General features: G+C 36.8%; 1 protein-coding gene across 4 annotated transcripts; it reads right to left on the reverse strand.

Moving 5' to 3' along the window:
- Positions 1–2833: 2833 nt before the first annotated feature.
- Positions 2834–25231, reverse strand: PCF11 (PCF11 cleavage and polyadenylation factor subunit). Of its 4 annotated transcripts, none has more exons than XM_026518210.4 (16): positions 24719–25230; positions 20882–21007; positions 18786–18974; positions 18260–18454; positions 16213–17330; positions 15641–15821; positions 15050–15533; positions 12935–14499; positions 12145–12244; positions 8794–8913; positions 8185–8290; positions 6367–6550; positions 5705–5860; positions 5356–5448; positions 4824–4859; positions 2834–3939 (listed from the first exon to the last, which is right to left on the reverse strand). In XM_026518210.4, exons 1-16 carry the CDS (start codon positions 24908–24910, stop codon positions 3724–3726), a joined length of 5061 nt encoding a protein of 1686 aa, XP_026373995.2. In that variant the 5' UTR covers positions 24911–25230; the 3' UTR covers positions 2834–3723. The 4 variants fall into 4 exon arrangements, with proteins under 4 accessions (XP_026373995.2, XP_026373996.2, XP_057172863.1 ...); XM_026518211.4 differs by having other exon boundaries at positions 15443–15533; positions 24719–25229; XM_057316880.1 differs by having other exon boundaries at positions 2834–4859; positions 24719–25231.
- Between the last annotated feature and the right edge of the window lie 832 nt (positions 25232–26063).

Here is a 26063-nt window from a genome sequence, read left to right on the forward strand (position 1 = left end):
GAAAACGTATTGTTATATAAAGCAAAAGAAAGTAGTTTTAAGAAGTACATGGGCCAGGAAAGACTAAGAAGCTAGGAAAAATGCTGGTTTTGGCAAGGAGTCATTGGTAACACTCAGGAGTCAAGATGTAAAAACCCAGAATGCACAGGATTTCAAGGTAAGTGAGGGACTGATTGAAGGAAATGTCTCAAATGAAGCATTCCAGAACACACTGAAGTGGGCATCTCGGCATTCCAGAGAAATGGAGCTCTTTGTAAGTAGGAAACAATGGTTCCACCTCTCAGTTTTTCCAAAGAGGGGTCTGCCTAATCCCCCGTAAATCAGCTTTTTGCATTTAATTCCAGAGGAGGGAGCAGGACCAACCCCAGGCCAAGAATTCAATTAAATGTGTTTTGGTAACCAACTTCCTTCTGCCTAAATACTCTCTTGCTTCCCAGGCATTCTTGCTCTCCCTTTGATGCACACCTCCAAACTTTGACCCTGCAGGTGCTTTTTTGCTTTTGTTTAACTTGCTCTTTCCCACCTGCACAGCAAAGTGACTGCATATAGGATTAGAAGAAAACCCTACTTATACAGAAGTTCAGGCCCTTTTTGACCATAGCCTGACTTTCCATTTCTGCCTCCAGATTACCTCCTCTTTAGTCTGCTAAAACTTTCCACTTGCTGGCATGATTAGATGCCATGTATTTTTCTGAGTATTTCCTATAAACCTCTTGTAGCATGTAATAGTTGCTAAATAGGTTGTAAAGAAAGTCTGCTGGGAAAACAAAACTAGAATTGTCTATTTTAAGTTAGTTGTTACTTGAAAATCTTTGAATTTTTCTTATAAGTAGGTCTTTTTTTTTCTAAAGCTTATTTTAGTTTTAGCTAAATAACAGATTACTTTGTAGTATTTTCCACAACAATAAAGTTAAAACTAAGTTTTAAGTAAGCAAGTTATGTTAAAACCAGAACACTGTAGAGGGTATAAGCAATGAAATTTGCAGGTTTTGGAGGAAATAAATGCTTCTATTTGTTCTCACAAACTTCAACTGTTACTTCAAAAACCAATATTCCATCTTACATGAGGCTTCCTTTGGTTTTCCTTGCTACACTTCCCAGTGTAGATTACTTACTAGTTCTAGTTCCCAGTGATATGTATTGACTATTACTTTTCCATCTTTTGGGGCTACAATTCAGTGTTGCTTTCTAGATCAGTTATCAGATCTAGCTGTTCATTAAAATCAACTGTGAGGTTTAAATTCAGATATTGACATTTTCATTTGTAACTATGGAACTTTCTAAATGGCAGAGGGATTTGAACGAGAATCTACTAAATGAAACCCTCCAGAGATAATCTATTCTTAATGTTGACTGATTGTAATGCAGTGAAATTTGGGGGCCACACATCTAAATCACTACCCAATATCCAACCTCCTACCTCGAAAACTAGGAATTGGATTTTCAGTTCCAGTTTAAGTACCTGTGATCATCTCAGAGGAAGTATTGTCCCTCTGCTATCATTCATCTTCAACAGGTCTCTCCAGTGAACTCCTTTTAACATACATGTTAACATCTCCTTTTTGTCTCATTGTAGGTACAATTAAATCTCCAGTTAAGTTTCATAGAGTAGCTCTTAAAATTTTGTCACCTCTCACCCACACAACCCATTGCAACTTGGTGTTAACACCCATACTCATCTGTTCTTCAGTTAATTGTTAGGGGTATTTCTATATTGTTCCATATTTTCTTGACTTTGTTTACTGTCCATTCTTTAAATTTTTTTACCATTATTGGTTTTTTTTTCCTCAATAGTGCTTCTTTCTCACCCTCCTACTTCATAAGAGTCTCAGTGTTTGCTCCTCAAGGACCTGTCCTTGTCCCTTTTCCTTGATACGAATACTCTTGATACACTGGTAGGTTTGTCACCTTTCTTCTGTCATATACTTTCAAGCATTCAATAAAAGTTATGATCCCCCCCCAAAAGAAGACACAACAGAAAATTTTGCCTACGTTTTTGGATTCAGACCCCAGCATTTCTTCCATGACAGTGTTCATTTGTATTCAGAAGGTCAGCTATCACAATGTGTTTTCACCTCTCAAATCCAGTGGCCACCTACCAGTTTTTCCTCACTGGACCTCTCTATAGTAACATTTGACAATCTCTTACAAACTTCTATTCACTTAAGAAAATAGATGCAGATAGGATTTAAAATTTCTGGTGGCTGCCATGCTCACCAGTATAATACAAACTTCTAAGCATGACCAAGAAGACTCTTCTTTTCAAAGTTGTTGGGTTTTAACCATATAAAAAAATTTGAAAGCACATGTGTTTTCAAGCCTTTGTGTTTGCTGTCCATTCTCCATAGATACCCTTCCCACCAGTGTGGACTCCACTCCTAGTTAATCCTCCAAGACCCATATACCGCCACCTCTATGAAGTCTTCCTTAACCCACTTCCAGGTAGTTTGATGCACCTACTTAAGGTATTCATTTTAACTGCAAAAATAGTACAGAATAAAATGAAGCAAAGCCAGGTCTGCATTCTTACTCTGCAACTTTCTGAGTGATTCGATCTGTACATTGGGGATACCGTCTACTATGTAGGATTATCTGTAAATAATACCAAAGATACATACAAAAAATTTGCCAATGCCTACCACACAGTAAACACTCAACAAACTGACTTTCATTGTTTTTGTATGCCCATCTCCTCCAATAGATGGCAGAAAAGATTAAGAGTTCCTGGCTTATAGCAGGTGCCATGTTCACGTTTTAAAGAACGGTGATGAACAAAGTTATAAAAAGTCACATTCTAAAGCCATTCAAGAAATAAAGAGATACAAACTGGAAGTTTCTTCATCATTCTATTTATTACATGTATGAATATTAACATCTCATGGTATCCATCTAATTCAGTCAAAACCAACAAAGGAAAAAGGTTAACCATGTTTCAAGTGAACATTCTTACAGATTCCCCTGTAACTTAAAATAGAAATATGTTCATCTGCATTAAATCGTTTGACATATTTGAAAAATGTCATTAAAAAAAAAATCACCTTTAGTACTTAAATATATCTGTTAATCGTTTGATGGCATCAGTGTCCAAGTTCAATAAAAGTTGCTTCATTAGATACTTTTCAAAAATGGACATCTGGATGGTTCTCTATAGCTAGAGAGATATATATGCAAAGTCCTATTTCGTTTTTAAAATTTCTTCAAATCTGGCTTTTCTATTTGAGAAAAGTCCTGCAGTGCTCTCTCACACCCCTCTTTTGAAGGATAAAACTAACCAGAATTTGCTTCTTTAATCGTGGGAAGCTACTAGAAAAAAAATCTTATGCTGAGGTTGCTGTTAATTCCATTTTCACCCAATAAAAAGTACAGAAACACTGTCTTTATTTGATGGTGTGCATAAATATTACACTCCATGGATAGCAAAAATATTTTTTATTTATAATTTACAGTTTCACAAGTGAAAATCGTACATTTTTACACATACAATTTCATTTTGTTAAATTTGCACACATCTACAGAACTTTCACACAACAAGCACCTGAAACTGTGCAGGCAGTAGGAAATGCAAATACTAAAATGTATTTATTAACCAAATGATAGCTGAAGGCCCTGCCTCAGCTAGACAATTTATATAGATATATGTCTATATATACATAAAAAATTCTTCACCTTCTATATCCAACAGCAGCTTTTTTTAAAAAGAAAAACATACCTTTCTCATTTTATTTAAACTGACTCGACTGTATCATTTTCTGTTTTAATTTCAGTGGGTGTTGCTATGCTTTCCTCTGTACAAGCTGGTGGGGTATCAATTCGTTCTTCCTTAACTTTGGGACTTTCACAGGGTTCCTGCAATTCGTTTTTGACAATGTTCAACATAATGTTCAAAGGGTTTTCAACCGGTGTCTTGCTGGGAGATGGTGTACAATCAAATGAAGATGTCTACAAAATGAAAAGCTCTGTGAGTTCTGATTAAAGTTCAAAGGTATCACATTAAATGATATTTAGTTTTATAAGACCCTTGTATGGGCAAAGAAACACACATACAACCAAATGCAACTGAAATACCTGCTTCCCCATAAAACACGTCATGAAAGCAGCCAATAAAAGATTTACTGAGCATTTAATATGTACTCAGCAATGATCTAAGCCAAGAAAAGCAGTAACCAATTTAAGGCCAAAAGAAGTTGAATGATTAGACATACCTCTATAGTTAACCCCACAGAGATAGTAACTGCTATATATACTCTGGAATCTTTATGACTATCCTTATTTCAAATACTCTGACTTCACAAACCATCAGAACATCCTAGAAAGTCTACTCTTTGAATGACCTAATTCAATCTTCCAAACTGCTTCCTGAACCAGTCAGTGTTCATTGTTTGGTTCAAAAAAATGGTTATTCTCAAATATAAAAATGTGAACTTCTAAGGTCAACAGACCTGTCTTTCATATTTCACTTGTGATCATTTAAAAATTATTCCTATGTTATATGGCTAAAAAAGAAAAAGAAAAAAAGAAAAGGCAGTAACTCTAGAAACCTGTTTCCATCATGATCGTTCAGTTTCTCTTACATTTCTCTAGGCCTACTGCTCTAGTAAAAGACATTAAGATTCAAGTGAATAGAATGCAAGGAATACAGAAATTTCAAAATTTAAATCAGACCCTATCAACCTAGCACCAATATTTGGTGAACAACCTAAATGATACATCAAAACACAAAACAGCTCAATCAACAAGGTTAAAATAACAATATTGCTCTGATGCAAAAAGTAACAAAATTTATTCACGTAAATGAGAACAAACAGCAACCAGAAAGAACTTACATTTTGATAATCTTCGTAACATGATGGATGATAAATCTGAAGCAAAAGAAAAAAAAGTAGGTATTCACATGTATATTAATTTCTAATGGACTATTCTGATATATTTTCTTTTTAATTCACACCAGAAAATAACTATCTTTGAAAAGGTAACAAAAACCACTTTGTGGTTTCATCCCAATTTCTCCTTAAACTTGCTTTCTATACTTAAGTAGATAACATGGTATACTCTGAAGACAGAAACAGTATTTTATAATGAAATACAAATTCAAAATTAAAATAGCGTGATTAGGCAGAAACCCGACTGACTAGATTTAGAAGACCCCGTCTGGGTTTATCATTAACTAGTTATGCAACCTCTTAAATAAGTATAGAACCAATGATGGCTAAGATACCTTCCCACTCAAACACTGTTAACTAAAGTCCAACACCTTTCTTACAAAAATCAAAACACAAGAACATTTTTCATTCAAAGTGACAAGTTACCCCCTACAAAAAAATATAATCCTAACACTTATAAAGAACTGAAAATTACCTTTCCATCTACTCTAATAGCATTTTTCAAATGCCATTCCTCCTCTTCTTCATCCCAGTATTGTTCAAATTGTTCTTGACAGATTTCACAACTCTAAAACAGAATCATATAAAATCAAATTTATAGAACACATTCAATCACATGAGGTAAAAATATATAAACACTTTATTAAGTAGAAGAAGGAATTTAAGGGTTATCTGGAAGTTCAATATACAGTACAGATACAAAATAAGTTCTAAGGATTTTGCATTCTTCCATGCAAAAAGAGTTAACATTTCACTGTTGTTGGTCACTGGTAAGGAAGTCAGGGGCATTACCAGAGGTAAAAAATTTAATATTCTTCTCTTACCTCAACTGCTCCAGCCGGTCCAGCAGGTACACTTTGGAACTCCTTTTCTTTAGCAGCCTCCTGAGTCTTGAGCACAACTTCTTCATGCACCTTTTCAAAAAACTGGCTCTTTGCACGTTCTTCCAAATCAGCTATTTCCTCAAATTCTATCCAGTCCTTAAAAGGAGTTGATTTAAAAAGAATATTTTCATTTGTTTCTAAACTTTTACTGCTTATCTTCAATATAATGCCATTTAAAGATAAGGGTACATTTGTCTACAAAATAATATTGATTTTTTTGAAATTATACCTTCTCTATGAACCCCATAACTAATAGACAACATAAAGCACTATTGAACAATTAAGATCTTAATGTTCATTTTCCATTACCTCTAGAATTACAACTACTAATCTAAACGATTAAATTTCACATACAATTTTTTACAAAAAAAATGTCACAGAAAAATTGGAATTTTAGAGTTAGAAGAAACATGTTTGTCCTACTCTTATCTCAACAAAAAGCAAATACATACTCTTCAAATTTATTTAAAAATACCTTTTATATTCTAGGGGTCAAATTCTATTCAGAAAATTCATGCGATAGCTCCCAGCAATTTTTTGAGCTAATACCCATACGGAATATGATTTAAAGGTTAAAAGATGGTTTGGAGTGTATTACTTACTGTTAAACTGTAGTACCAACGTCTATGCGTGACTTTTCTGCTAACATCTTTTTCAGTTCTATTTTGCCGATAATGCCAGTCCAAGTGATCTGCGTATACATCTGTCTGTGATGTTGTAAACCTCATTCCACAGGAGTAACACTGAATACCAGTGTACAGTCGATTTATAACACTATCATAACGTCTATTTTGAAAAACACAGAAATCATCTTTAGTTTTGACAACATGGCTAAATGGCCTTTAAAAAAAAGGGAGTTACAAATATTTCAGTTTTCTGTATTTTAATAATGGTGAAGCTGTTATTATGTGACAAAATAATGTTTCAGCCAAAAGCCGGCTGAACCAATACCCAAAGATCAGCATTATTCTCTAATAGTGTGTCATTAACCCTCTTTAAAATAACTTTCGTGAATTTTAGAACATGGAGTCTATCCTCCTATTGACAGGCCTGGTTATTTCCTTTCTAGCTAAAAATGGAATGATCATCTGCTAACTGCCCCACCCCTCATCTAAAGAAAGGTGAAAGTGGTACAGAAGAAATAGTAAGAGTATAGATTACTAAAAAATTAGACTAATGGGAAGCTGCGGTCAGCATCAATTCTTAAAATTCTGGGCTCCCTATTTGGAAAGAAATAGGTATACAAACCAACTAACTGAACAAACACAGCAGTTATTAACTGTTAATACTGAATAATGATTTAATAAAAAATGGTTTTATTTTTATAGGGAAGAGTTGGTAGGACAGTAGAAGAGTTAGCTCAGTCTTCATTTTCAAGAAGTCAACAGATTGTCTAAATGTTATAAATCAAGAAATGTGGCAAATCAGAAAAATATGTTATCTTTTAAGAAACAGAGAAGTAAATGTAAGGAACGATAACTAAGAGTTAAAAATGGTTAAAAAATGATTCTGGGTAAAGAGTAGTACCAGAAGAAAAGGATGCCATCTTTTATTATAAGCCTTTATTGTAAGCCTTTCATTATAAAACTTTTATTATGTGAATCACTTTGAAAAAAAATTTATTTTAAAAGGTATAACCATTAAGTGCCTATATTTTTATAAAGTGCCCATAAGGATATGAGTCCATAAAGCACCTTTAAGTTTTTTTATATGAGATATACAGGCAACAGAATATTAGGAAAAAATATGCACCAAATGTTAAATGAGTATTTATAAGTAAGAAATGCAGGTTAATTTTTATTTTCTTGATTTTATTTATTTGAATTTTCTTTTCTTTTTTTTTTTTTTTTTTAAGTAGGCTCCATGCCAAGGTGGGGCTGGAACTCATGACCGAGATCAGAGTTGCATGCTCTATGGACTGAGCTAGCCAGGCGCCTCAGAATTTTCTAATGTCCTACAATGAACATGCATTACTTATGAAAACAGATTTTTAAAAAATTTCTTAAATACTAGACTACAGAAATCTCATTTTCATATCTTCAAAAGCACAAGAATATCAAATATAGAAAAAATGATTAAAAAAATGAAGATATAAGGAAGACATGATTTATGAACAGCTAATATTTTAACTCCCCATATTTAATGTACTAAACACAGACAGTAAAAAATAGTAATTTAGAGAAGGCCTATTGGCCTAAATACTTGTGCAGAAGACATATTTTAAAAGAGAATTTAAAAACTTAAAGGCTTCCTAAAGTTTATGTTACATATATTTTACTAGTTTAAAAAAAAGAAAAAATTCTACCTATATTTTATAAACAATAAGAGGAGTGACATGAATAGCACTAGTAATAACATCCACTGTTGTAATTAAAGTCACTGTCTTTATCTTGGAAAATCAGAAAAATTAGATTACATACTGTTTCAATTCTTCAATTGTAAAATTGGTAAGATCTGGAACATCCTGATCTTCAGTTTGATCTTCCTCCTCTTCAGGGGGAGGCTGAGCAGCAACTTCATTTACTTCTTCAATTGAAAGAAAAAAAAAAAAACAAACAAATTTCTCTATACCATTCTCTAAGCATTCTTAGGGGAACACTATTGTGTTATAAACAAGAACCCCATCTTTTCTATTCATTGTATTTACTGGCCGAAGAAACAAATACAATTCTTTATTTTGATAAGCAGTATTAGGTGTGATTTCTTAAAAGTCAATTTTCATGAAATTTTATTTCATCAATATTAAAATCTTTTTAAAAGCTAAATTAATGAAGAATAGTGAAGAATCAGCACATGATATTTGCAGGAATGTCAACTGAAACAACATGCACTATAAAAGTATCAATGCCATCTGAGAAAATTTATGAAGAATTTCATTATTAACCAATTATATTTGATTTTCAGAAAAAAATAAAAAATTCAATTATTATAAGAACTTTTATCATAACTTAAATTATTATATTAAATTACACATACATCTTTATAACTGAGTGAAATTTTGTATAGATGAATTATAGAATCATACTTACGAGTTGTAGCTGAATCAGGCTGAGACAATTTGAGAATTCCTGTTTTTAGCAGTTTTGAAAATAATTCATTTACATCCACCTGACTGAGATGATTATCAGGATATGCCTTAGGAAGAGCTCCTTTAAAAAAATAACACTCTTAATTGAAAGAACTTAAAGATGCACATTACGCCAAGCAATTTTTAAATTTTCTCCAAGATGCCTTATCAACAATAAATTTGACAAAATCTTGTTAAGGGTAAGTGTAATTATCTCAGAAGCTCCAAAAAAAGAATTTTTCATTTAGGTTAGCAAGTCATCATGTCTTTAAAAATATATTCTAGGATAAATACTAAAAGCTAACACTGAAAACACTGATACTTTGTGTTTATTAAGTACTTTGTATGTATTATCTTAAAAAAAAAAAGTTACTACCTACTTTTCCCTAATTAAATCCATGCCAAAGAAAAGCAGAATACGGAGAACGGAAAGCCTCATGCTCCCTTCTACTTAATCCACCTCTAGATCCAACTTCCACCTTTCTAATTTTCTACTTCTCATCTTCTAACCATATTGGGAAAGATAGTTTTGTACAGATGAACAGACTGCTATCTCTCAGCATAGATTTCCAGGAGGGGAAAAAAAAAATACCCAAAGTCTAAGTGAAAGTATTCCTGCCCTCCCCTCCCGTGACTACCCAGGAGAACTAATGCAGGAAGATGAGTGATGTTGCTCAGAGTATACCTGCCCCTCTGACCTTTGCTGAAGTAGTGCACTTGCAAAGCAGCTCAAGCTACTGCTGAACAGGGGTCAGGGTTATTAAAGCTTCAATAATTTCACTAAATGCGACAAGGTGTTGTAACAGTCTTCTTTTTAAAACTCATTGGTGAGGAATCAATCTTACATACTTTGCTAAGCACTAATCTAATCATTATTCTTTAAATCAACTACAAACAATATTTTAATGTATTTATATGTCATTATTATGCACCTCCCTATACCTCTAGAAAAAAGTTCTGAACTACTACAAATTGCTCTTAATGGCAGAAAATTCAATTTGCATCCACAATACACATAATCCCGGCCCTTAACCCCTGCGTACTCTACACTTAACACAGCCCCTTGTACGGAGGTAGGTTAATTAATATCTATTGAAATGAAATGTCTAAATATATGAATGAATAAATTAACCTCGTCAGTTACAATAGCATTTCACACACTAAACATTTATACTTCATTAGAATTAGCTATTTATGTTTCAGAGTTGTAAATAGCTATTCACAAGTCTTCGGGCAGACAAGTTTAGTGATCAAGGGCATGAACTATGGACCCAGATGGGGATTCTAACCAGAAATTCTACTTTCTAGTTGTGTGACATGACCAGGTTGCTTATTGTGCCTCAGTTTTACAAAAGGGTAATAATAACTGTTCTTGCCTAAGGTTGTTATTAGGATTAAATAAATTAGTATTTGTAAGGCAATGAGGTGTTTGGAATTAAATATAGTGTTTACTGTTTTTAAAAAAAAGAAAAAGGTAAATAGTGTGGTGCCTGGGTATCTGCCTTCAGCTCAGGTCATGATCTCAGGATCCACGTCAGGCTCCATGCTCAGTGGGGAGTCTGCTTGAGAGTCATTTCCTCTGCCCCTCCCCCTGCTCTGTCTCAAATAAATAAATCTTTTTTAAAAAAAATTAAAGAATAAATGAACATAGAAGTATATTTACTACTAAGAGAGGGGTGTTTTTACTTTCATTTTAGAGAAGAAACCTTAAGAGAAGCTGAATACAGAACAATGAATACTTTTCACATCTCTAATAGTAAGCGAACTTGAAGAAGGAAGGCATACCTAGAAGGAAAACATGTGATTTCCTCTGTGACATGGCCATGCCCTATATGTATACACATGCACCCCAAGGTTATAAACACAAAAAGAAAATTTGCATCTTTTTTTTAATCTCTTGTATACAAAAAAGGAAAAATTTGCACTTTTTGCACACTATCTCATGCCACCAACCCCAACACAACAAATCCTCTACTCAACAAGAAAAACTGAGTTCTAAAGGAAAATATATTAATATAGCAGAAGTTACAAAGTACTTTTGCATATACTACCTTATTTGATTCTCTTAAACAAAAATTCCCAAGCAAATACTGACTTTATTGTCTCCTGTCTACAGAGGAAGCAACTGAATCGCAGGATATTTGCTTATACCCTGCCCACCTATAAAGTAGTAAAGTATAGCTTTTAACACACTGGTCTTCTGATTTTAGATCCCAATTCTTTACTTCCCTTTTCATTACAGTGACAACAACAAAATATTAATTAATCCTAATTGTCAATCAGAAATTTTTTTAAAAAATCCTTCAAATTAATTGAATGAATTCTTGTGATACCACAGTTTAAGAACTAAAGCATAAACTAGAACTTGGCTAGGACTTCCCTAGTTACTTCAGAAGTTTTGGAAAACTCCCTAAATTTGTAAGCTAAATAGAGCCACGCTAGAGCATGTTTCTGAAAATGTCTGTTTTAATGATTCAGAAATAAAGCAAGTACCACTACAATTTGGTTGAGCTAGTTCTCAGTATACTAAAACTTTGCAGTTTGTTTTATAAATCACCATAATTTATATACTTCCTGTTTTTCTTATATTAAAACTAAAATTCACTTTTAAAGCTCTCATATCCAATACTGTTATATCCACGGCAATACTGTTATGCCTCACCCCATAGTAACAAAAGAGCTTATTAGGGGACCTGGCTAGAGAGTCACAGTTTTTTCTGCTTTTTGTTTTGTTTTAGTTTTAAGTAAGCTCTAGGCCCAATATGGAGCTTGAACTCATGACCTCAAGATCAAGAGTCACATGCTGTACCGACTGAGCCAGCCAGGCACCCCATTTCTACTTCCTTTTTTAACATACTGTGTACGATTATTATTTGAGAGCCCATGAAAGACATATGAATCAATCAACTTTATAAGGCAGTGTCCCCAGTATTCACTATATGTTTACTGGATCATCACATACACATTCACACAAAACAAAAACTCAAAATATCAAGTAATTGACATTTCTGAGGTTTATCATTTATCTCATTTGACCTCAACACAAATGTCACTCTCCTACCCCACCTCCTAAACTTCCCTTCTTTTTTATGGTCTACAAACTTCTGGCTAACCACCTCTAGTTGCAAACAGGATCAGTGTGAATACACATCAACAATGTAAACTCACAAAGCGAACAAAAAATTCCAGCCAGATTAAGTTTCTCTAAATTGCATATACCCTCTCAAAATTGTCACTTCATAAAATCAACAAAGTAGCTACTCAACAAAACTATTTGTTCGGAAAAAACCCACGAAGTTCAGAAAGTGCATACCTGAAGGATTCTGAACAAATGCTCCAGGATTTTGTGGATGAACCGGCAAAAACTGTTGTCCTTGGCCAAATGCTACCGGCTGAGCAACACCAGTAAGAACCTTTAAGAGAAACCTTGGTTTTAAGAACATCCTTTCTATATTTTAACTAAAACTTTAACAATCTAAACATATAAAAACATTGAAGATATCATAAACCCTGGTTTCCATAATAAAAACTTACAAGTATAACTTGACTGGGTCACTTCATTTCTAGCCTTTCTACAAAAAAGGAAAAATAATACCTTCCCTTACCTGTTTCATAGCATTGTAAGGAACTGAGGATGAAAGTGAAGCTTCTCAGAAAAGTTTAAGATACTATGCAAACATACAGTAGCCAACAAGTTCTGTGACCTCCCACAAATCACTTTACCTTGCTAGTGCTTTCCCTTATTTTACAAATAGAACTGATATCCAGAGATGTGACCTGTACACAATCGTAACAGCTAGTTACCAGCAAAGCTGAGGCCAGAACTCCTAACCTGGCTCCTTCCCACAGATATCAAAAGCCTACTTTTAATTATCAATCTGTTAATTCTTTTTTGATCATCCTGCTTGGACATCATACTTTGCACTGCAAAGTAGATTGTAAAAAACAAACATCTACTGTACAGGCATACAAACATTGTATTTGTTATCCAGAGTGAAGCAGGACTTCTATATATTGCTGCTATGTAAACAAATATTCAGAAATATCAAAAATGGTTCATATCTGCATATAACATCATTTTAGAGTAACTGCAGCAGACTTACCTGTTGAGATGCCTGAATATTTCCTACTGTTATTGGAGCAGGTAAATTGCCAAAGTTTCCAAATTGGGAACTCTGAAGATTCTTTTCATCAAAATAGTGTCCAGAAGCTCTGTTAAGGGGATTGGAGAAGCTCTGGTTTCCAGGGCCATGTGGTCCATTAAAATTTGGTCCTTGAGGTGAATCAAACATTTGTTCATGTCTTTGGAACTGTAGTCCTTGGGATGGGGCATTAAAAGCATTGCCAGGTGGATCACTATATGGACCAGTCTGATTGAAAGACACTGATTCAAGCCTCTGTGAAGGATGATTGTCAAATCGTGTGCTTTGAAGACCAAGAGGAATATCAAACCTTGATGCTTGCTGGTGTTGTGGACCATCAAATCTTTGAGGTACACCATCAAATCTTGGTTGAACCTGCTGTCCAGGTGGTCCATCAAATCTCTGTGGGCCTGGCTGACCAGTTCTTTCAAATCTAGGACCTGGCTGCCCATGTAATCCATCAAATCTTGGCAAGAGTGATGGCTGACCTGGCTGCCCATCAAACCTTAAAGCATGACAACCTTCAAACCTTGGACCACCTTGACCCAGAGGCCCTTCAATTCTCAGGCCACCTCCTGGCACAGAAGGACCCTCAAACCTCATTCCACCTCCTTGTTGGACTAACGGTCCTTCAAACCTGATCCCAACCCCTGGCTGACCATGTGGACCCTCAAACCTAAGGTTCCCACCAAGTTGATTATGTTGTCCTTCAAACCTCAAACCGGCTACTGACTGACCATGGGGGCCCTCAAACCTCATTCCAACTCCCTGCTGTAGCAAAGGGCCCTCAAATCTGATCCCACCTGCTGGCTGACCATGAGGTCCATCAAACCTAATTGCAGCCCCTGATGGACCATGACCCCCTTCAAATCTAAGTCCACCAACAGGTTGACCTCGGGGATTATCAAATCTAAGTCCACCCACAGGCTGACCATGAGGTCCCTCAAACCTTAGACCACCCACAGGTTGACCCCGATGTCCCTCAAACCTGAGACCACCCACAGGCTGGCCCCCTGGACCTTCAAATCGCAAACCACCTGCAGATCCCTCAAACCTCAGACCAGGGGAACCTTCAAACCGAAAACCACCTCCTCCTGCTTGACCAATCGGCCCCTCAAACCGCAGAGGTGTCCCTACTGGTCCTGGAGGACCTTCAAATCTCAAAGGACACCCACCTCCTAGCTGACCTTGTGGTCCTTCAAATCTCAAAGGGCCACCTCCCCCCATTTGTCCTGGTGACCCATCAAACCGAAGAGAACCTGGTGTAGGAGGTCCATCAATTCTAGGGCTTAATTTATTAGGTCCTTCAAAAATCATCTTGGTTGGGCCATCTCTTGTTACTGATGGCCTACTAGGTCCATCAAATAATGGTCTATCTTCAGCTAAAGCTGTAAGTCGCTGATTTGTATCAAGGCCGGCAAATCTTGATGCTGGGCTATCTACAAATGGTTTATCTGAATCTTCATATCTAGGTCGCTTAAGTGGAAAACGATCATTGAATGGTGATCTCTGCTCTTCTCGTACACCTTTTAAAAAGAAAAACAAGTTATTTTCCCTGAATCTGAATTTATATCAAAATATCTTCAATCTCCTATTTTCATGTGAATGTTTAGCCAAAAATATCCAAAACTATCTCACTTAATTACAGGGGAAGGAAAAGACAGCATAATCAAGCAGCAGGTAAGAGGATGCCCGCTAGAGTCAGACACACCTGGGTTTAAAAAAAAAAAAAAAAAAAAATCCCCATTCTGTTAACTAATGATTCGACTTTGAGAGCAAGTTATTTAACCTCTCTGGTCTTGATTCCTATCTGTAATATAGGATAATATATATTTAATTGGGTTGTTGTGAGGATTAAATCAGTTTACATATATAAGAAGGAACCTAAGAAAATTACCTAACACATTAGGGTGGCCCTGTAAATATTAGCTCCCTTCCCTTCCCTTTCAGGGAAAAAAATGAAACAAAACAAAAGGTAGTCTGAACAGTCACAAAAATCCATCCCCACTTAGCTTGTTCATTTTCCCTTCACTGCTGTGTGATTCAATAGGCATAATCTGATTTAACTTTTTCTACCTTTAGCAGAGACTTGCTCGTCATGTCTTCTCCGGCCCTCATGGGGTGAAAGATTCTCAGCATAAGTACGACTCCCAGATATAGGAGAAAGACGTCTTGCTCTTTCACTAAATTGTTCTTTTCTGTCAAACTGTGCTCCACTATTCCTACTTGCATGTTTACTTTTGGATGGCTCACATTCTATTCCAGACAACAAGGCATCAGTCAAAGGGTAGTCAAAAATATCAGGATCTAAGAGATCAAGTCTTGGAAATGAATGCTGAACCTGTGTCCTTTTCAGTTTTGCTTTATGTTCATAGTAGGTTAATTCAGCATCAGATAAGAGAGGTTTCTTTTTTAATCCACCTTTATTTTCTTCTGTAGGACTATCCCGTACATTGCATCTATGTTTACCTTCTTGATACTGAAATAGCTGTCGAATTTGATGCACAACAACAAGGAACTCATCCTGTGTAATTTCACCAGATGCTAAACGTTCACTCGTCTGTGTAGGGGTGATAAAAGGAAATCAAATATTTTAAATATAAAAAGTGCTTACAAAAAAAACTTAGACAAAAGAGAATAATGACTACATGTGATCACAGTAACTACCTTTTGAAGTAATTCTCTTTTGCTTGCAAGAGTTAACTCTTTAGGAATCTGAAGATTGGCATCTACACTTAATCGATGCTGCTGCTTTGGGGCTCGAGGTGACAAGATTCCTTTAGTGCTTGACCAGCTCTCCCTATGCCTTAGATGAGGAGATTTACTATGTTCATCACCCTGTTGTAAGCTGAAACCATAAAAGCAGTACATTACTTCATAAAAATTGTTTAAATTTCTCAGGACCATATGCCAAAGGATCTGGTTAAAACAAATATATTTAACCATAAAAGTTAACTAAATGATTAAGAGCACAAGATCTGCAGTCAGGAAAAATCACACATGAATTCTAATTCTTGCATGTCCTAGATGTACAACTTTAGGTAGATTAGTTAACCTGTCTAAACTTCAGTTTCCTTATCTGTAAAACAGGAATAATGGTATTTCACCCACAGAGTTGTTTAGAAATAAATGGAAAAAATATAACTATAGCATCCAACAAATATTGCCCAATTTTTAAATTAACACTATTTTAAAATGTACAATTTATTCTACTTGATTAAAAATTGTTAACATCCTACCTTTTATTTTCTTCCCAACCAGATTTCCATCTTTTGGTAGACTTGGAACTTTGCCAATTTTCTACATTCTCCTTTGGTTCAGTGCCCGACTTTGTAGAATGCTGATTTGCAGCTTCTTGTGGTCTTTCCTCCTCAGTCTTTTTTATTCGCCTTGGATCTCGAATATCCTGTTTATTACTTCTCTTAGCATTTCGCTCTTCCCTGGAAGGTAGCGTAAACTCTTCCATATGTGACTGCTTAACTCCTGATTGCCGAATCTTTCCAGCTTTGGGCGTCGAAGTTGGAGACATACTCCTTTGCCTTCGTTTGGGTGACCGCCTATCTCTTCTCTTCGGAGAATGTATAATTGGTGACCGAGACTTGGGTGATCTCGATCTTGATCGCTTTCTAGTACTTGATCTCCCTGGTTTTGTCCCTTGTTTTTCTGATTCTTCCGTTATTGTATCCTGCTTTTGTACAATGCCATTGATGATTTTATTTCTACTTCCAACCAGTCTGTGTTCAGATGATTTCATGTGCTCATCTTTATCCTTTTTTTCTGCAGTTTTTCTCTTCTCTTTTACATCATCATCTTTGCTATCAGTCTTATCCTGAAGATGTTTTTTTAACCTTGGATCTCTCTTGCTCATTTCAGACACCCTTGCACTTTCAGATTCCTGATTTTTCAAGTCTTTTGTGTGGGATAATTTGTTTTTCAGAGGTGATGGTGATTTAGATTTAGATTTAGATTTAGAATCTAATTGGTCAAGTTCTTTCTTGGTTATTTTTTCACCTGATTTACTTTTCTCTTGCTTAGATGAGTTTAGTTTTTCAGAGGGTACAGTTTTACTTGTCTTAGTATCAGATTGGTTCAATGTGTTCATTAGGAATTCCTTCCTGTGACTCTGATCTTTTCCATGTGAAGAATGTTGACTCATCCTATTAAGACGGGGATCCCGATTAGTTCCTTTCAAATCCTGAATTTGTAAGGATGGACCAGGACGGCTTTTCTCAGGTTGCAAAGGAACCTGATGGGGAGGTTTAACTGCCATAGGGGGAATTTGTGGAACATGTAATTTGGATGGTACAGATCCAGAACCTAAGTTGGATGTCTCCTGCTGAACACTAAGAGAAACTGCCTGAAATACAAAATAAGTGTTCATGTTAATACACAGAAAATGCAGATTATTTGTCAGGAAATGAAAAACCAAAGAATGGAATGTTTATTCAATAAATCCATTCAATACTATATTTATGCTGTATACTTCTAGTGTTCAAGTAGAGATTAAAATGAAAAGAAAGTTCATGTATTTATGGGGCTTGTTATTTCTTACTAGTCCTTTGCTTTGGGGGTTTTATAATATAATCTTTAAGTAGAATGAAAAAAAATTCTCCATCTTCCTAATTATTCACGATTCTGAACAAGACTTCTACTAAGAAACTGCTAAATAAATCACTGCACTCCAAGTGCACAAGTGTCAAAGAGTCATTCCAGCTAAATTTTAGGTCATAAAATTTAGGTCCTTCTAATGTCAGTGATAAGGAACTTATAAAATTTTGCCTTCCTCTATTTCCTTACTCTTAAATTCAAGTGCTAAGTAAAATAACTTAGTAAAAGGTCATTCATGCATGGAAATATGTAATCTTCCTGCCCTCCTTAGTTTTGTGATGGCTTTCTTTTGTAGGCTTCTAAGAACCAGATTTCTGTTCATGAAACCTAAGCTTATAAAACATTAAAGACTATGCAAAAACATTCACAACAACACACCTACCACCTTGGGACAGGCATTAAATTCACATGACATGTTAATAAACTAAGGTGCTATCTTAAAAGACAGCAATTTAAAAGAAAGTATTTGAAAGACAATAGTGTAGTTTACATTCAATTGACTTCTACAGTAAGAAGTTAAAATTTTGGTCTAACATAACATAATCTGCAAAATAAAAGTGGACAAAGAACACACTACTAACAAAAATAACATGCTCATACAATTCAAACACAAAATAATAACTTCTCTATCAGAAGACAGGTTTAAAATATTTAAAATGCCAAATATCCTCTACTTACCAGTTGTGCCTTAGCTTGCTCTAGCTCAAGCTCCAGCTTTTTCTGCTGAAGTTCTAACAACTGTTTTTGTTTTGCCAGTAACTGCTGCCTTATTAGTTGTTCTTGGGTAAGATTCTTTTGTATATCAGGAACAATTGGAGGAGTGGAGATGCTAGGGGAACTGACCACTGTGCCAGGTGTTGAAGGCTCTTCAGGCTATAAGAAAAAATAGTGGGTTAAAAAAATATATTTCACAGCTAAAAAAGAAGCTAAGGGGAAACTAAAAATTATCAGCTTATCTCTTAAATACTATCCATAATCATAAATGGCCAATCATGTTTAAAAGCACACAGAAAATTTTCCAAAAAATTAAAAACCAAAATAAGTATATTGTGATACCTGAACAAGGAGAATGTATTTTTAAATGTACTGTAAACCTGTGTGTAAAAAACATGTTTTTTAACTAAACTGATTCAGCACAGGGTATTCTTGAGATTTCTTCCTAGCAAGAAATTTTAGATAAATCAAAATTCATATTAAAACTTACCGATTTATTTAAAAATTTAGGATTCACATGGATGCTAGATGTATTCACATTGGGGGGCAGAGGTTTAATAGGCCAAGCAGGATCTAACGAATTGACTCTGACATCCAGGGCATAAAGTTTCTTCAAAGGGAATATTTCATCCCATGTGGAACGTAATTTAAATAAACTTTTTCTAGTATTTTCATCCACCTAGAACAACAGAACAATTCTATGGCTTGTTAAGTTACTATAGAATGTTTTAAATATTAAGTATTAAAGCTACATAAATCTCTGTTAAACTCAATATAGCAAACATACTATTCACTCACAAATATATGCAACAGTAATAACTTATTAAAGGTATATTTGGTTTGTAAACATAAATAAATTTCTCCCACAGAAGAACATTAGAAAAATTAGTCACTATCCCCTAGCCTGCATGAAAGCAAGCAACTAAACAATTCTTTATATTTTTAATAGTATAAAATGTTTCCAAATTTTAGGGCTTAATACAGCATTCCTTGTTATTCTTACTCCGAACAAAAGTGTGAAACGAGAAAACAGTTCACCTGATGGTTTAAATTTTATTAAAACAAAACTAACTCACTACCAATTTTCTGCACTACAATTTGGTTGGGACCTATGAGTTATTTGTGGTGTGGAAGGCACCTTAAAAATTGAAATTCACAAAAATCTTACCCACTGATGAGCTTCATTCAGTTTTATATAATTTATCTGCTCATGCTTGTGATGGGAATAATAACAATGATATTCAAAAACTAGCCAGCAGGGAAACCTAGTACTTGGGAAAACTGAATTGGAATTTTAACTTTAGGATAAAGCCTTGACCATATTCGAGTCTTTAGAGAATTATACTTACTATAAAGTCATTTTCATCAAATGCAGTGTCAAGACCCTATTAGATTCAGTAAAAGATATTCTACCAAACACCCAACAAAATCTGAACATAATGAAACTGAAACCAAGAGGCTGGTTTAGCTACCCAACTTCTGTAATATAAAATTGGCTTCTCCTTAGACTACAGCTTCAGGTAAGCAGCATTTAGCCAAGGTCTACAATACACTATTAATTAACAAGCTCCTTAATACAATTTGAAATACAGCTTTCCAAATTTCTTCTGCATATATTCACTAACAGAAGAAAAAAATTACTCCAAGTAGCAGCTATACATTTTCTGTTCTAAAAGTAAAATCTCATAATAGTTCTTTCAAAATAATCCCAATTCTCCAAGTCTGACAACTGTTAAGAGTTCTCCAAACACAACAGGTGCAGCTAATAAAAGAACTACCAATTTTTTGTTAGGAAACAATATTTAAAACTAAATTGCTCACAAATGTCCTTTTGCTCAGTGTGCAAGATAAAACCTTCCAGGAAGAGAATTATTACTCCAGCAAATCCCTTGTCTTCCTCAATTTAATACTCTATTAACCAAACTACCAGATTCAATGTTATGGAAGGAACTTGCAAACTCTAAGTATAGAAACTAAGAAGCCTTTCTTCTCAACACTAAATGCAGGTTAAAAGTATTTCCAAAATAACCTAAAGCAATTAACTGGCCCACCATTCACACATACCTAGAACATTCACAAAAAAAACAAAAACAAAAAAACCTTCATACTTGGAACAAAGTAACAAGAGGAAACATTTCAAAAAAAAAAAATCACAAAAGTTTCAGGCACCAATCACGGGTTGAGACACACTGGAAGATTACACTTTTCTTTTTCAGATAGGAATAGTCAACATCCTAACACCAGAAACCTAAACAATGAAATTTGAAGTACTCTTGACAGCTTCAGATCTTTTTGCCCATGTACTAGTGATGGAACAGATCTTTCAATAAAATGAACAAACTCAATTAAAAACAAAACAAAACAAATTCTAAAAGAAAACCCATCTATTCTTGAATGGAACATGTAAAACCCCAAAATCTGCTTTAAAAATCTAACATAAAACACTAACTTTAGCATGGTACTTGATAAAGATCCAAGAGAATACAACATTTCACCACCCAAGAAAACCCAACACAAAGACAAGTATTTATTTAATCAGGAACACATTTTTTTAAAAAATTCAAATGTTTCTAAATGCATATATACCTTTTCAAACACACAAATAAATGTTGCAACTAGATTTTTAGTAAAGGCAGTGAGATACTCTCTTCCAACGTTTTTCACGATAGAATCCATAAGGTACATAACAGGAAGCTTCTCTGAGGAAGGAGCCTGAAGTGATAAAAAGAAACTGAGAAGTTTAGTATAATGAATTGTCACCATAGAATTACTTTTAAAAGTGGTTTCAAACCCACAATACAGACTTCTATTTTCGTTGGCACTAAGTACTTTTGAGTTAACCTTTATGAAACTTAAAATGTTCAACCAAGTTCTCATCTCTTACAATGGTCTTCAGTTGAGCATATAAAATAAGCTCCGAACTAGAAGAAAAACTGTAACTTTTAATACATTCGACACTCAATGGAATTTCAGGTTCACATGGTTTAAAAACAAAAACAAAACACCTGTGTTTTAAGTGACCACGGGGTGGCAGGGATATTTTCTGTAACCCAAGTGTAAGTTTTGTGAAATTAACTTATTATAGTGTGCCTAGACTCAATGAAGTTTCCAGACTTCTGGCAGAAACCCTCATTTCCATATTTATATTTTATATGTTAAAGTCTATGACACTTCTGTTACCTGTAAAATCATTAGGATTACTTCTCTATAATCCAATGAACAAAGAAATTAAGTACACTTCACAAATGAAGTTAATGGCAAAAAAAAAACACTCTTAAACTTGCACGTGAACATGCAGGAAGGTGCAAGTTGTTACTGATACAAGAAAAACTGGATGGAGCAGCTGCTGAGTCATGTAAATCAGGTCGAACTTGACTCTGGAAACCAGGATTTGTTCTGAAGATTTTCTTCACAGCATGGACTCTCCGTCGAAATTTTTTTCCTCTGACATGCACAAACCAGGGTTTCTAAATTTGTGCAAAGCCAGTGTGGTGATGCTGATACAGGTAGCCCTTTCCAAAGCAAAGAAACGTTGCCCCAGTTCAACTGCAATGCCTACCCACCACTGGCTTTTAGAATGTACAGCAAGTTTCCAGAAAGCATCAGCAGGTTCACAGACTTGAGGAGCATTAAGACACACCATATAAACTGTTAACTCCGACTCCACAGGAACACCCATGATTTAAAAACAAAAACAAAAAAAATCATCCCCATTTACCCATCCCATGTGTATCGGAATCTTAACCCTGAACAACACTTACCCATAGCTACCTGTAGCTAGGGTAGGCTCACAGTTCTGCAGTACACAATGCCGTATTTCACAAAACCAAATTGCCCATACAAGTGTGTGGAAGTGCTCTTGCTTCTGATAACACCTTTACAACCAAAGTTGGCCAAGGAAACCTTTGAATAACTTTGTATGAAAAATTTCTTTTACGGTCCTTTCTAATAAAAGGGTTCACAAGGCCACTGTATGTGGGTAAACTAGTAAATACCAACATGTCAAATGCTTTATTGCTGTGTCTTTATCTTACCATGTCATGTTTTACACCATTTTAATCATTGTTGTACTTATGAAGATAGGCTCTCTTTAAAACCAAAATCTGTTCAGTAGGCTAATTTTTTATTGTACAAGTGAATCCTGTATGTAATATTTTTTCACTACTATTGCCTCATGGGAGGAGTCAAATAAGGTGTGAATCCTTAAGTTTAGTAATGCTGAGACGCTAGAGAATAAGGACACAAACATTCACCTCCAGAAAACACAAAACCAAGCCAGTTTGCTACCAAATGACAGAAAATCCCTCCCCTCACCCTCAATCCCAACCCTGATTATTTCCCCAGTGACTTTTACATCTTTTCCTCAACCTGGCTTTCCAAAAATAACCAGGAAACGTGTGCCAAAAAAAATTTCAGCTTTTATCAGCAAATAGTCCAACTATTTTCACCACTCTGTGTAGCCATACACAAATACAAATTTTAATGTGGTCACTATAGTCAGCATTTAGTTTTCACTTTTTGAAGGTCTTCGGATCCATTAAAAACCAGCAAGGAAACTGTTGAGTGACAACCTGCACTGCTAAACATTAGGCTCTGTGGAATATTAGTAATCCCAAAAATACTAATTAGATTTTTTAAATCAATATTATTTAATTTAAAAAATAGGAAAGTGCAGTTTTGTTTTTTAAAAAAAGCATTCAATGTCAAGTTAAGCCTTCAACAAGGCAAAAACTTAGTTTTCATGTCTAACATGTTTGTGGTATCAATAAAAAGGATGTTGAGTATGAGGAATGCTTCCTTTTTAAGTCTCATACTTTAAAAAAAGAACAATAGCTGTTTCACAGACATTCACAGGAAAGGGTGAATGAAGACTTGTATTTCAGCTGTCAGACTGAGCATGACAAACTTGCAGGGCCCTTAAAAACAAAACAAAACAAAACAAAACACCTTTACTTTTTGTCCTCTTTAAATTAAGGTATGAAAGGACCACCTGAAACCGTGTATCTTGTGAACAGATTTACCCAAAAGAGTGGATGGAACCTAAAGAATGAACCCAAGTCACTTAAAGACTTTTGTTTAAAACACACAACCACGTAGATAAAAATAAGTCTTGGAAACAGATTCTACACCTTACAAAGGTAAATAAAAAAGACAAGTACATATTTTATATGTTTTATTCACAAATTTTATAATACCAGTCACACATTTCAAAACCATTTATTAGAGTCAGACCACTCAGTTGTACACTAGACAGAAACCGCCTCTAAACAATATATTGGTGGTTGTTGTTAAAGTGGCCTTTTAAAAGGGGTTCACTCTGCTAAAAGGAGGCTCATCCTGTTAATTTCAATCACTAACAACTAGAAAAAACTAAACCATAAGTACAAGCTTGAAAAATAACTTAGAACGTAATACTGGGAAGCTATTAAAACTCATTATGATAACTAAGTTTAACAGTAACTTAAATGACATTATCGCTCCCACATGAATCCACAGAAGAGGAGGACTACAGGGAAATAAAGGGTGGCAGAGGACCACTTCTGTCAAGGGGTGAAGAAAAGCACGTCTTCACTATCAGGGAAGGGAGGAAAAAAAGAGAAAAGGAAGAGGAGGAGGGACTGAACTTTTCAAAAAAAACTACAAGTACGTGTTACCCACTGGGCCAGTTCTCCACCTACAGGTTGGATAAGATCTCCTCCCCCCACCCAAACCCCACCCTCACCCCCGATTTCCCGTAGTTTGGGGCACATTAGACCCTCCGATAGGAGAATAAAAGTTGTATCTAGCCGCCCCCACCCCAAAACGGGGCTGACGGGTGTGAGCAGCTGCCTGGCTGGCAGGGAATGGATTCTCCTCTCTTCCCTTTCGCATCATGTGCTTTTCAGGCGCCATGTTGGGCTCCTAACAGGCGGCTGCTCCACTCGGGGCCAATTCCCTATTCCCACCCACCAACAGCTCGCTCCCAGGTCCCCCTTCACCTCCTTCCAACCCACAGAGCACAATTACCCAAAAGGGTAAGGGGGGGTGGGGGGGAGGGCTGGGAATGGGAGAACCACCACTCCCCACCCTCCCGGGGGTTAAAATGGTTTTAACTCTTACTTCCCCACACCACAAACTGCCTTTTAAGTCTCCCCCTCCCCAAAGGGCTCTATTCAAAGCGTGTGTGTCGGGATATACAATGCGGTGGCCTAAATAGGGAGTTGGTAAGCGGAAGTGGGACTCCACCCTTTATCCTCCCCACTCCCTCCCCCACAAGAGAGGCCCACGCTCGAAGCCTGGGCCAAAGACCGAGCCTGAGTTGGAGGTGGAGGGTTGGAGAGGAGGAACACTGTCCCCCTTTGGATGGAAGCGAGACCTGGGATGAGGCTGACACTAAAATCAGGGAGTATTAGAAGAATAGGAGGCTGCGGGGTGTATAAAAACCTTGGCGGTTTGGGCCTCGATGAGAGAGACGATCTCCTTGGCGAAGGGCAGGTTCTCCTCGGCTAGAATGGTCAGCATATTGATGTGCGGTTTGCTATTGAAGGTCAGGTCTTCGAGTGATGACTGATAATCCCGACAGGCGTCCTCCCGGGCCCCCGCAGTACCGGCCTCGGCCGGCGTCTGCTCTGACATTGCGCCGCGGCCCCCCTCCGAGGTCCGCCGCAGCTGAAGCTGAAGCCGCTCTCGACACCCCGCCTCCCTTCCGATCCTCTTCCTCTCCCCGGGTCTCGCGGCTCCGGCTTCACCACATGCTGACCGCGGAGGGGGGTTGGGGGACGACACAGGGGGAACCTCGGGTATGAAACGCCGCCGTCTCAAGGGTGATTTCCGTCCACTTCCAGCCGCCACAGAAGCTTCTTTCTCCACAGACACAAAATGGCGGCGGCAGTGGCGGCTCCAGCTCCGAAAATGTCTGTGTTCCCAACCGCTGCGTCGTGCGAAATGAGCAAGGGGAGGGGAAATGTGCGGTAAAAGGGCGGGGCCGTTGAAAAAAACAGGCGTGATTGGCTCAGCCAGCAACGTCACAAGCCCCGCCTTCGGCCCTTGCGCAGGACGTCCTGGCACCGCCTTCTTCTACGGACCCTACCCGGGCTTTCGCAACACCTTCTGTTCAGAGGTGCGGTAAAAAAGACGGCCCCTCTCATTGGCGGATTCATAAGAGACTGTTCGGTCATTTGTTACCATAACAACCCATTCAGGGAGGCCAATAGGCTTGGGGGAGGCTGTTCCCGAGGCCCAACCCAACCAGTTTAAGGGGAAAGCTCAGCCGTTCCCCCACTTCGTCCCTCCCTCCGCAATCCCCTAGCCACTGAGCGGTTCCGTCAATCATTCTCCCTCCCGTCTGCCCCGGCGGCCGCGTTAGGGGAGTGGGGGCTGAGAGGAGCGAAGGCTTTTCGCCCGCCTCACCCCACCTTGCGGCTCGCGATTCAGGTGCTCCCGAGAGCCAGGGAGGGTCCAGTTTCGGGGCAGAGTGTCCCTCCTGGAACTGAGACCCGGAGTGAGACGCTGAATTTACCCCGGACCTGGGAAGAGTCGTTGGAGATAGACTCCAGCACGGTGCTTCCCACATCTACAAACAAAAACACCTAGGCCGGCTTTCTTGAGTCGACTCCCCGGGAAAATGCTTTTATTTAGAGGTTGTGTGCGAAAGGCTTTTCCCTAGGGATTTGGAGATCTTAGGAGCCTACCAGAAGGGTTTCACACAACGGCCACAGACAGCCTCGAGCCTGAAAGCTTCTCTCTCTTAGTCTTCACTTTGAAATAGCCTAAGAATACTCTATTTGGG

The sequence above is a fragment of the Ursus arctos genome, unplaced genomic scaffold (assembly GCF_023065955.2).
Source record: "Ursus arctos isolate Adak ecotype North America unplaced genomic scaffold, UrsArc2.0 scaffold_22, whole genome shotgun sequence".
Lineage (NCBI taxonomy): Eukaryota > Metazoa > Chordata > Mammalia > Carnivora > Ursidae > Ursus > Ursus arctos.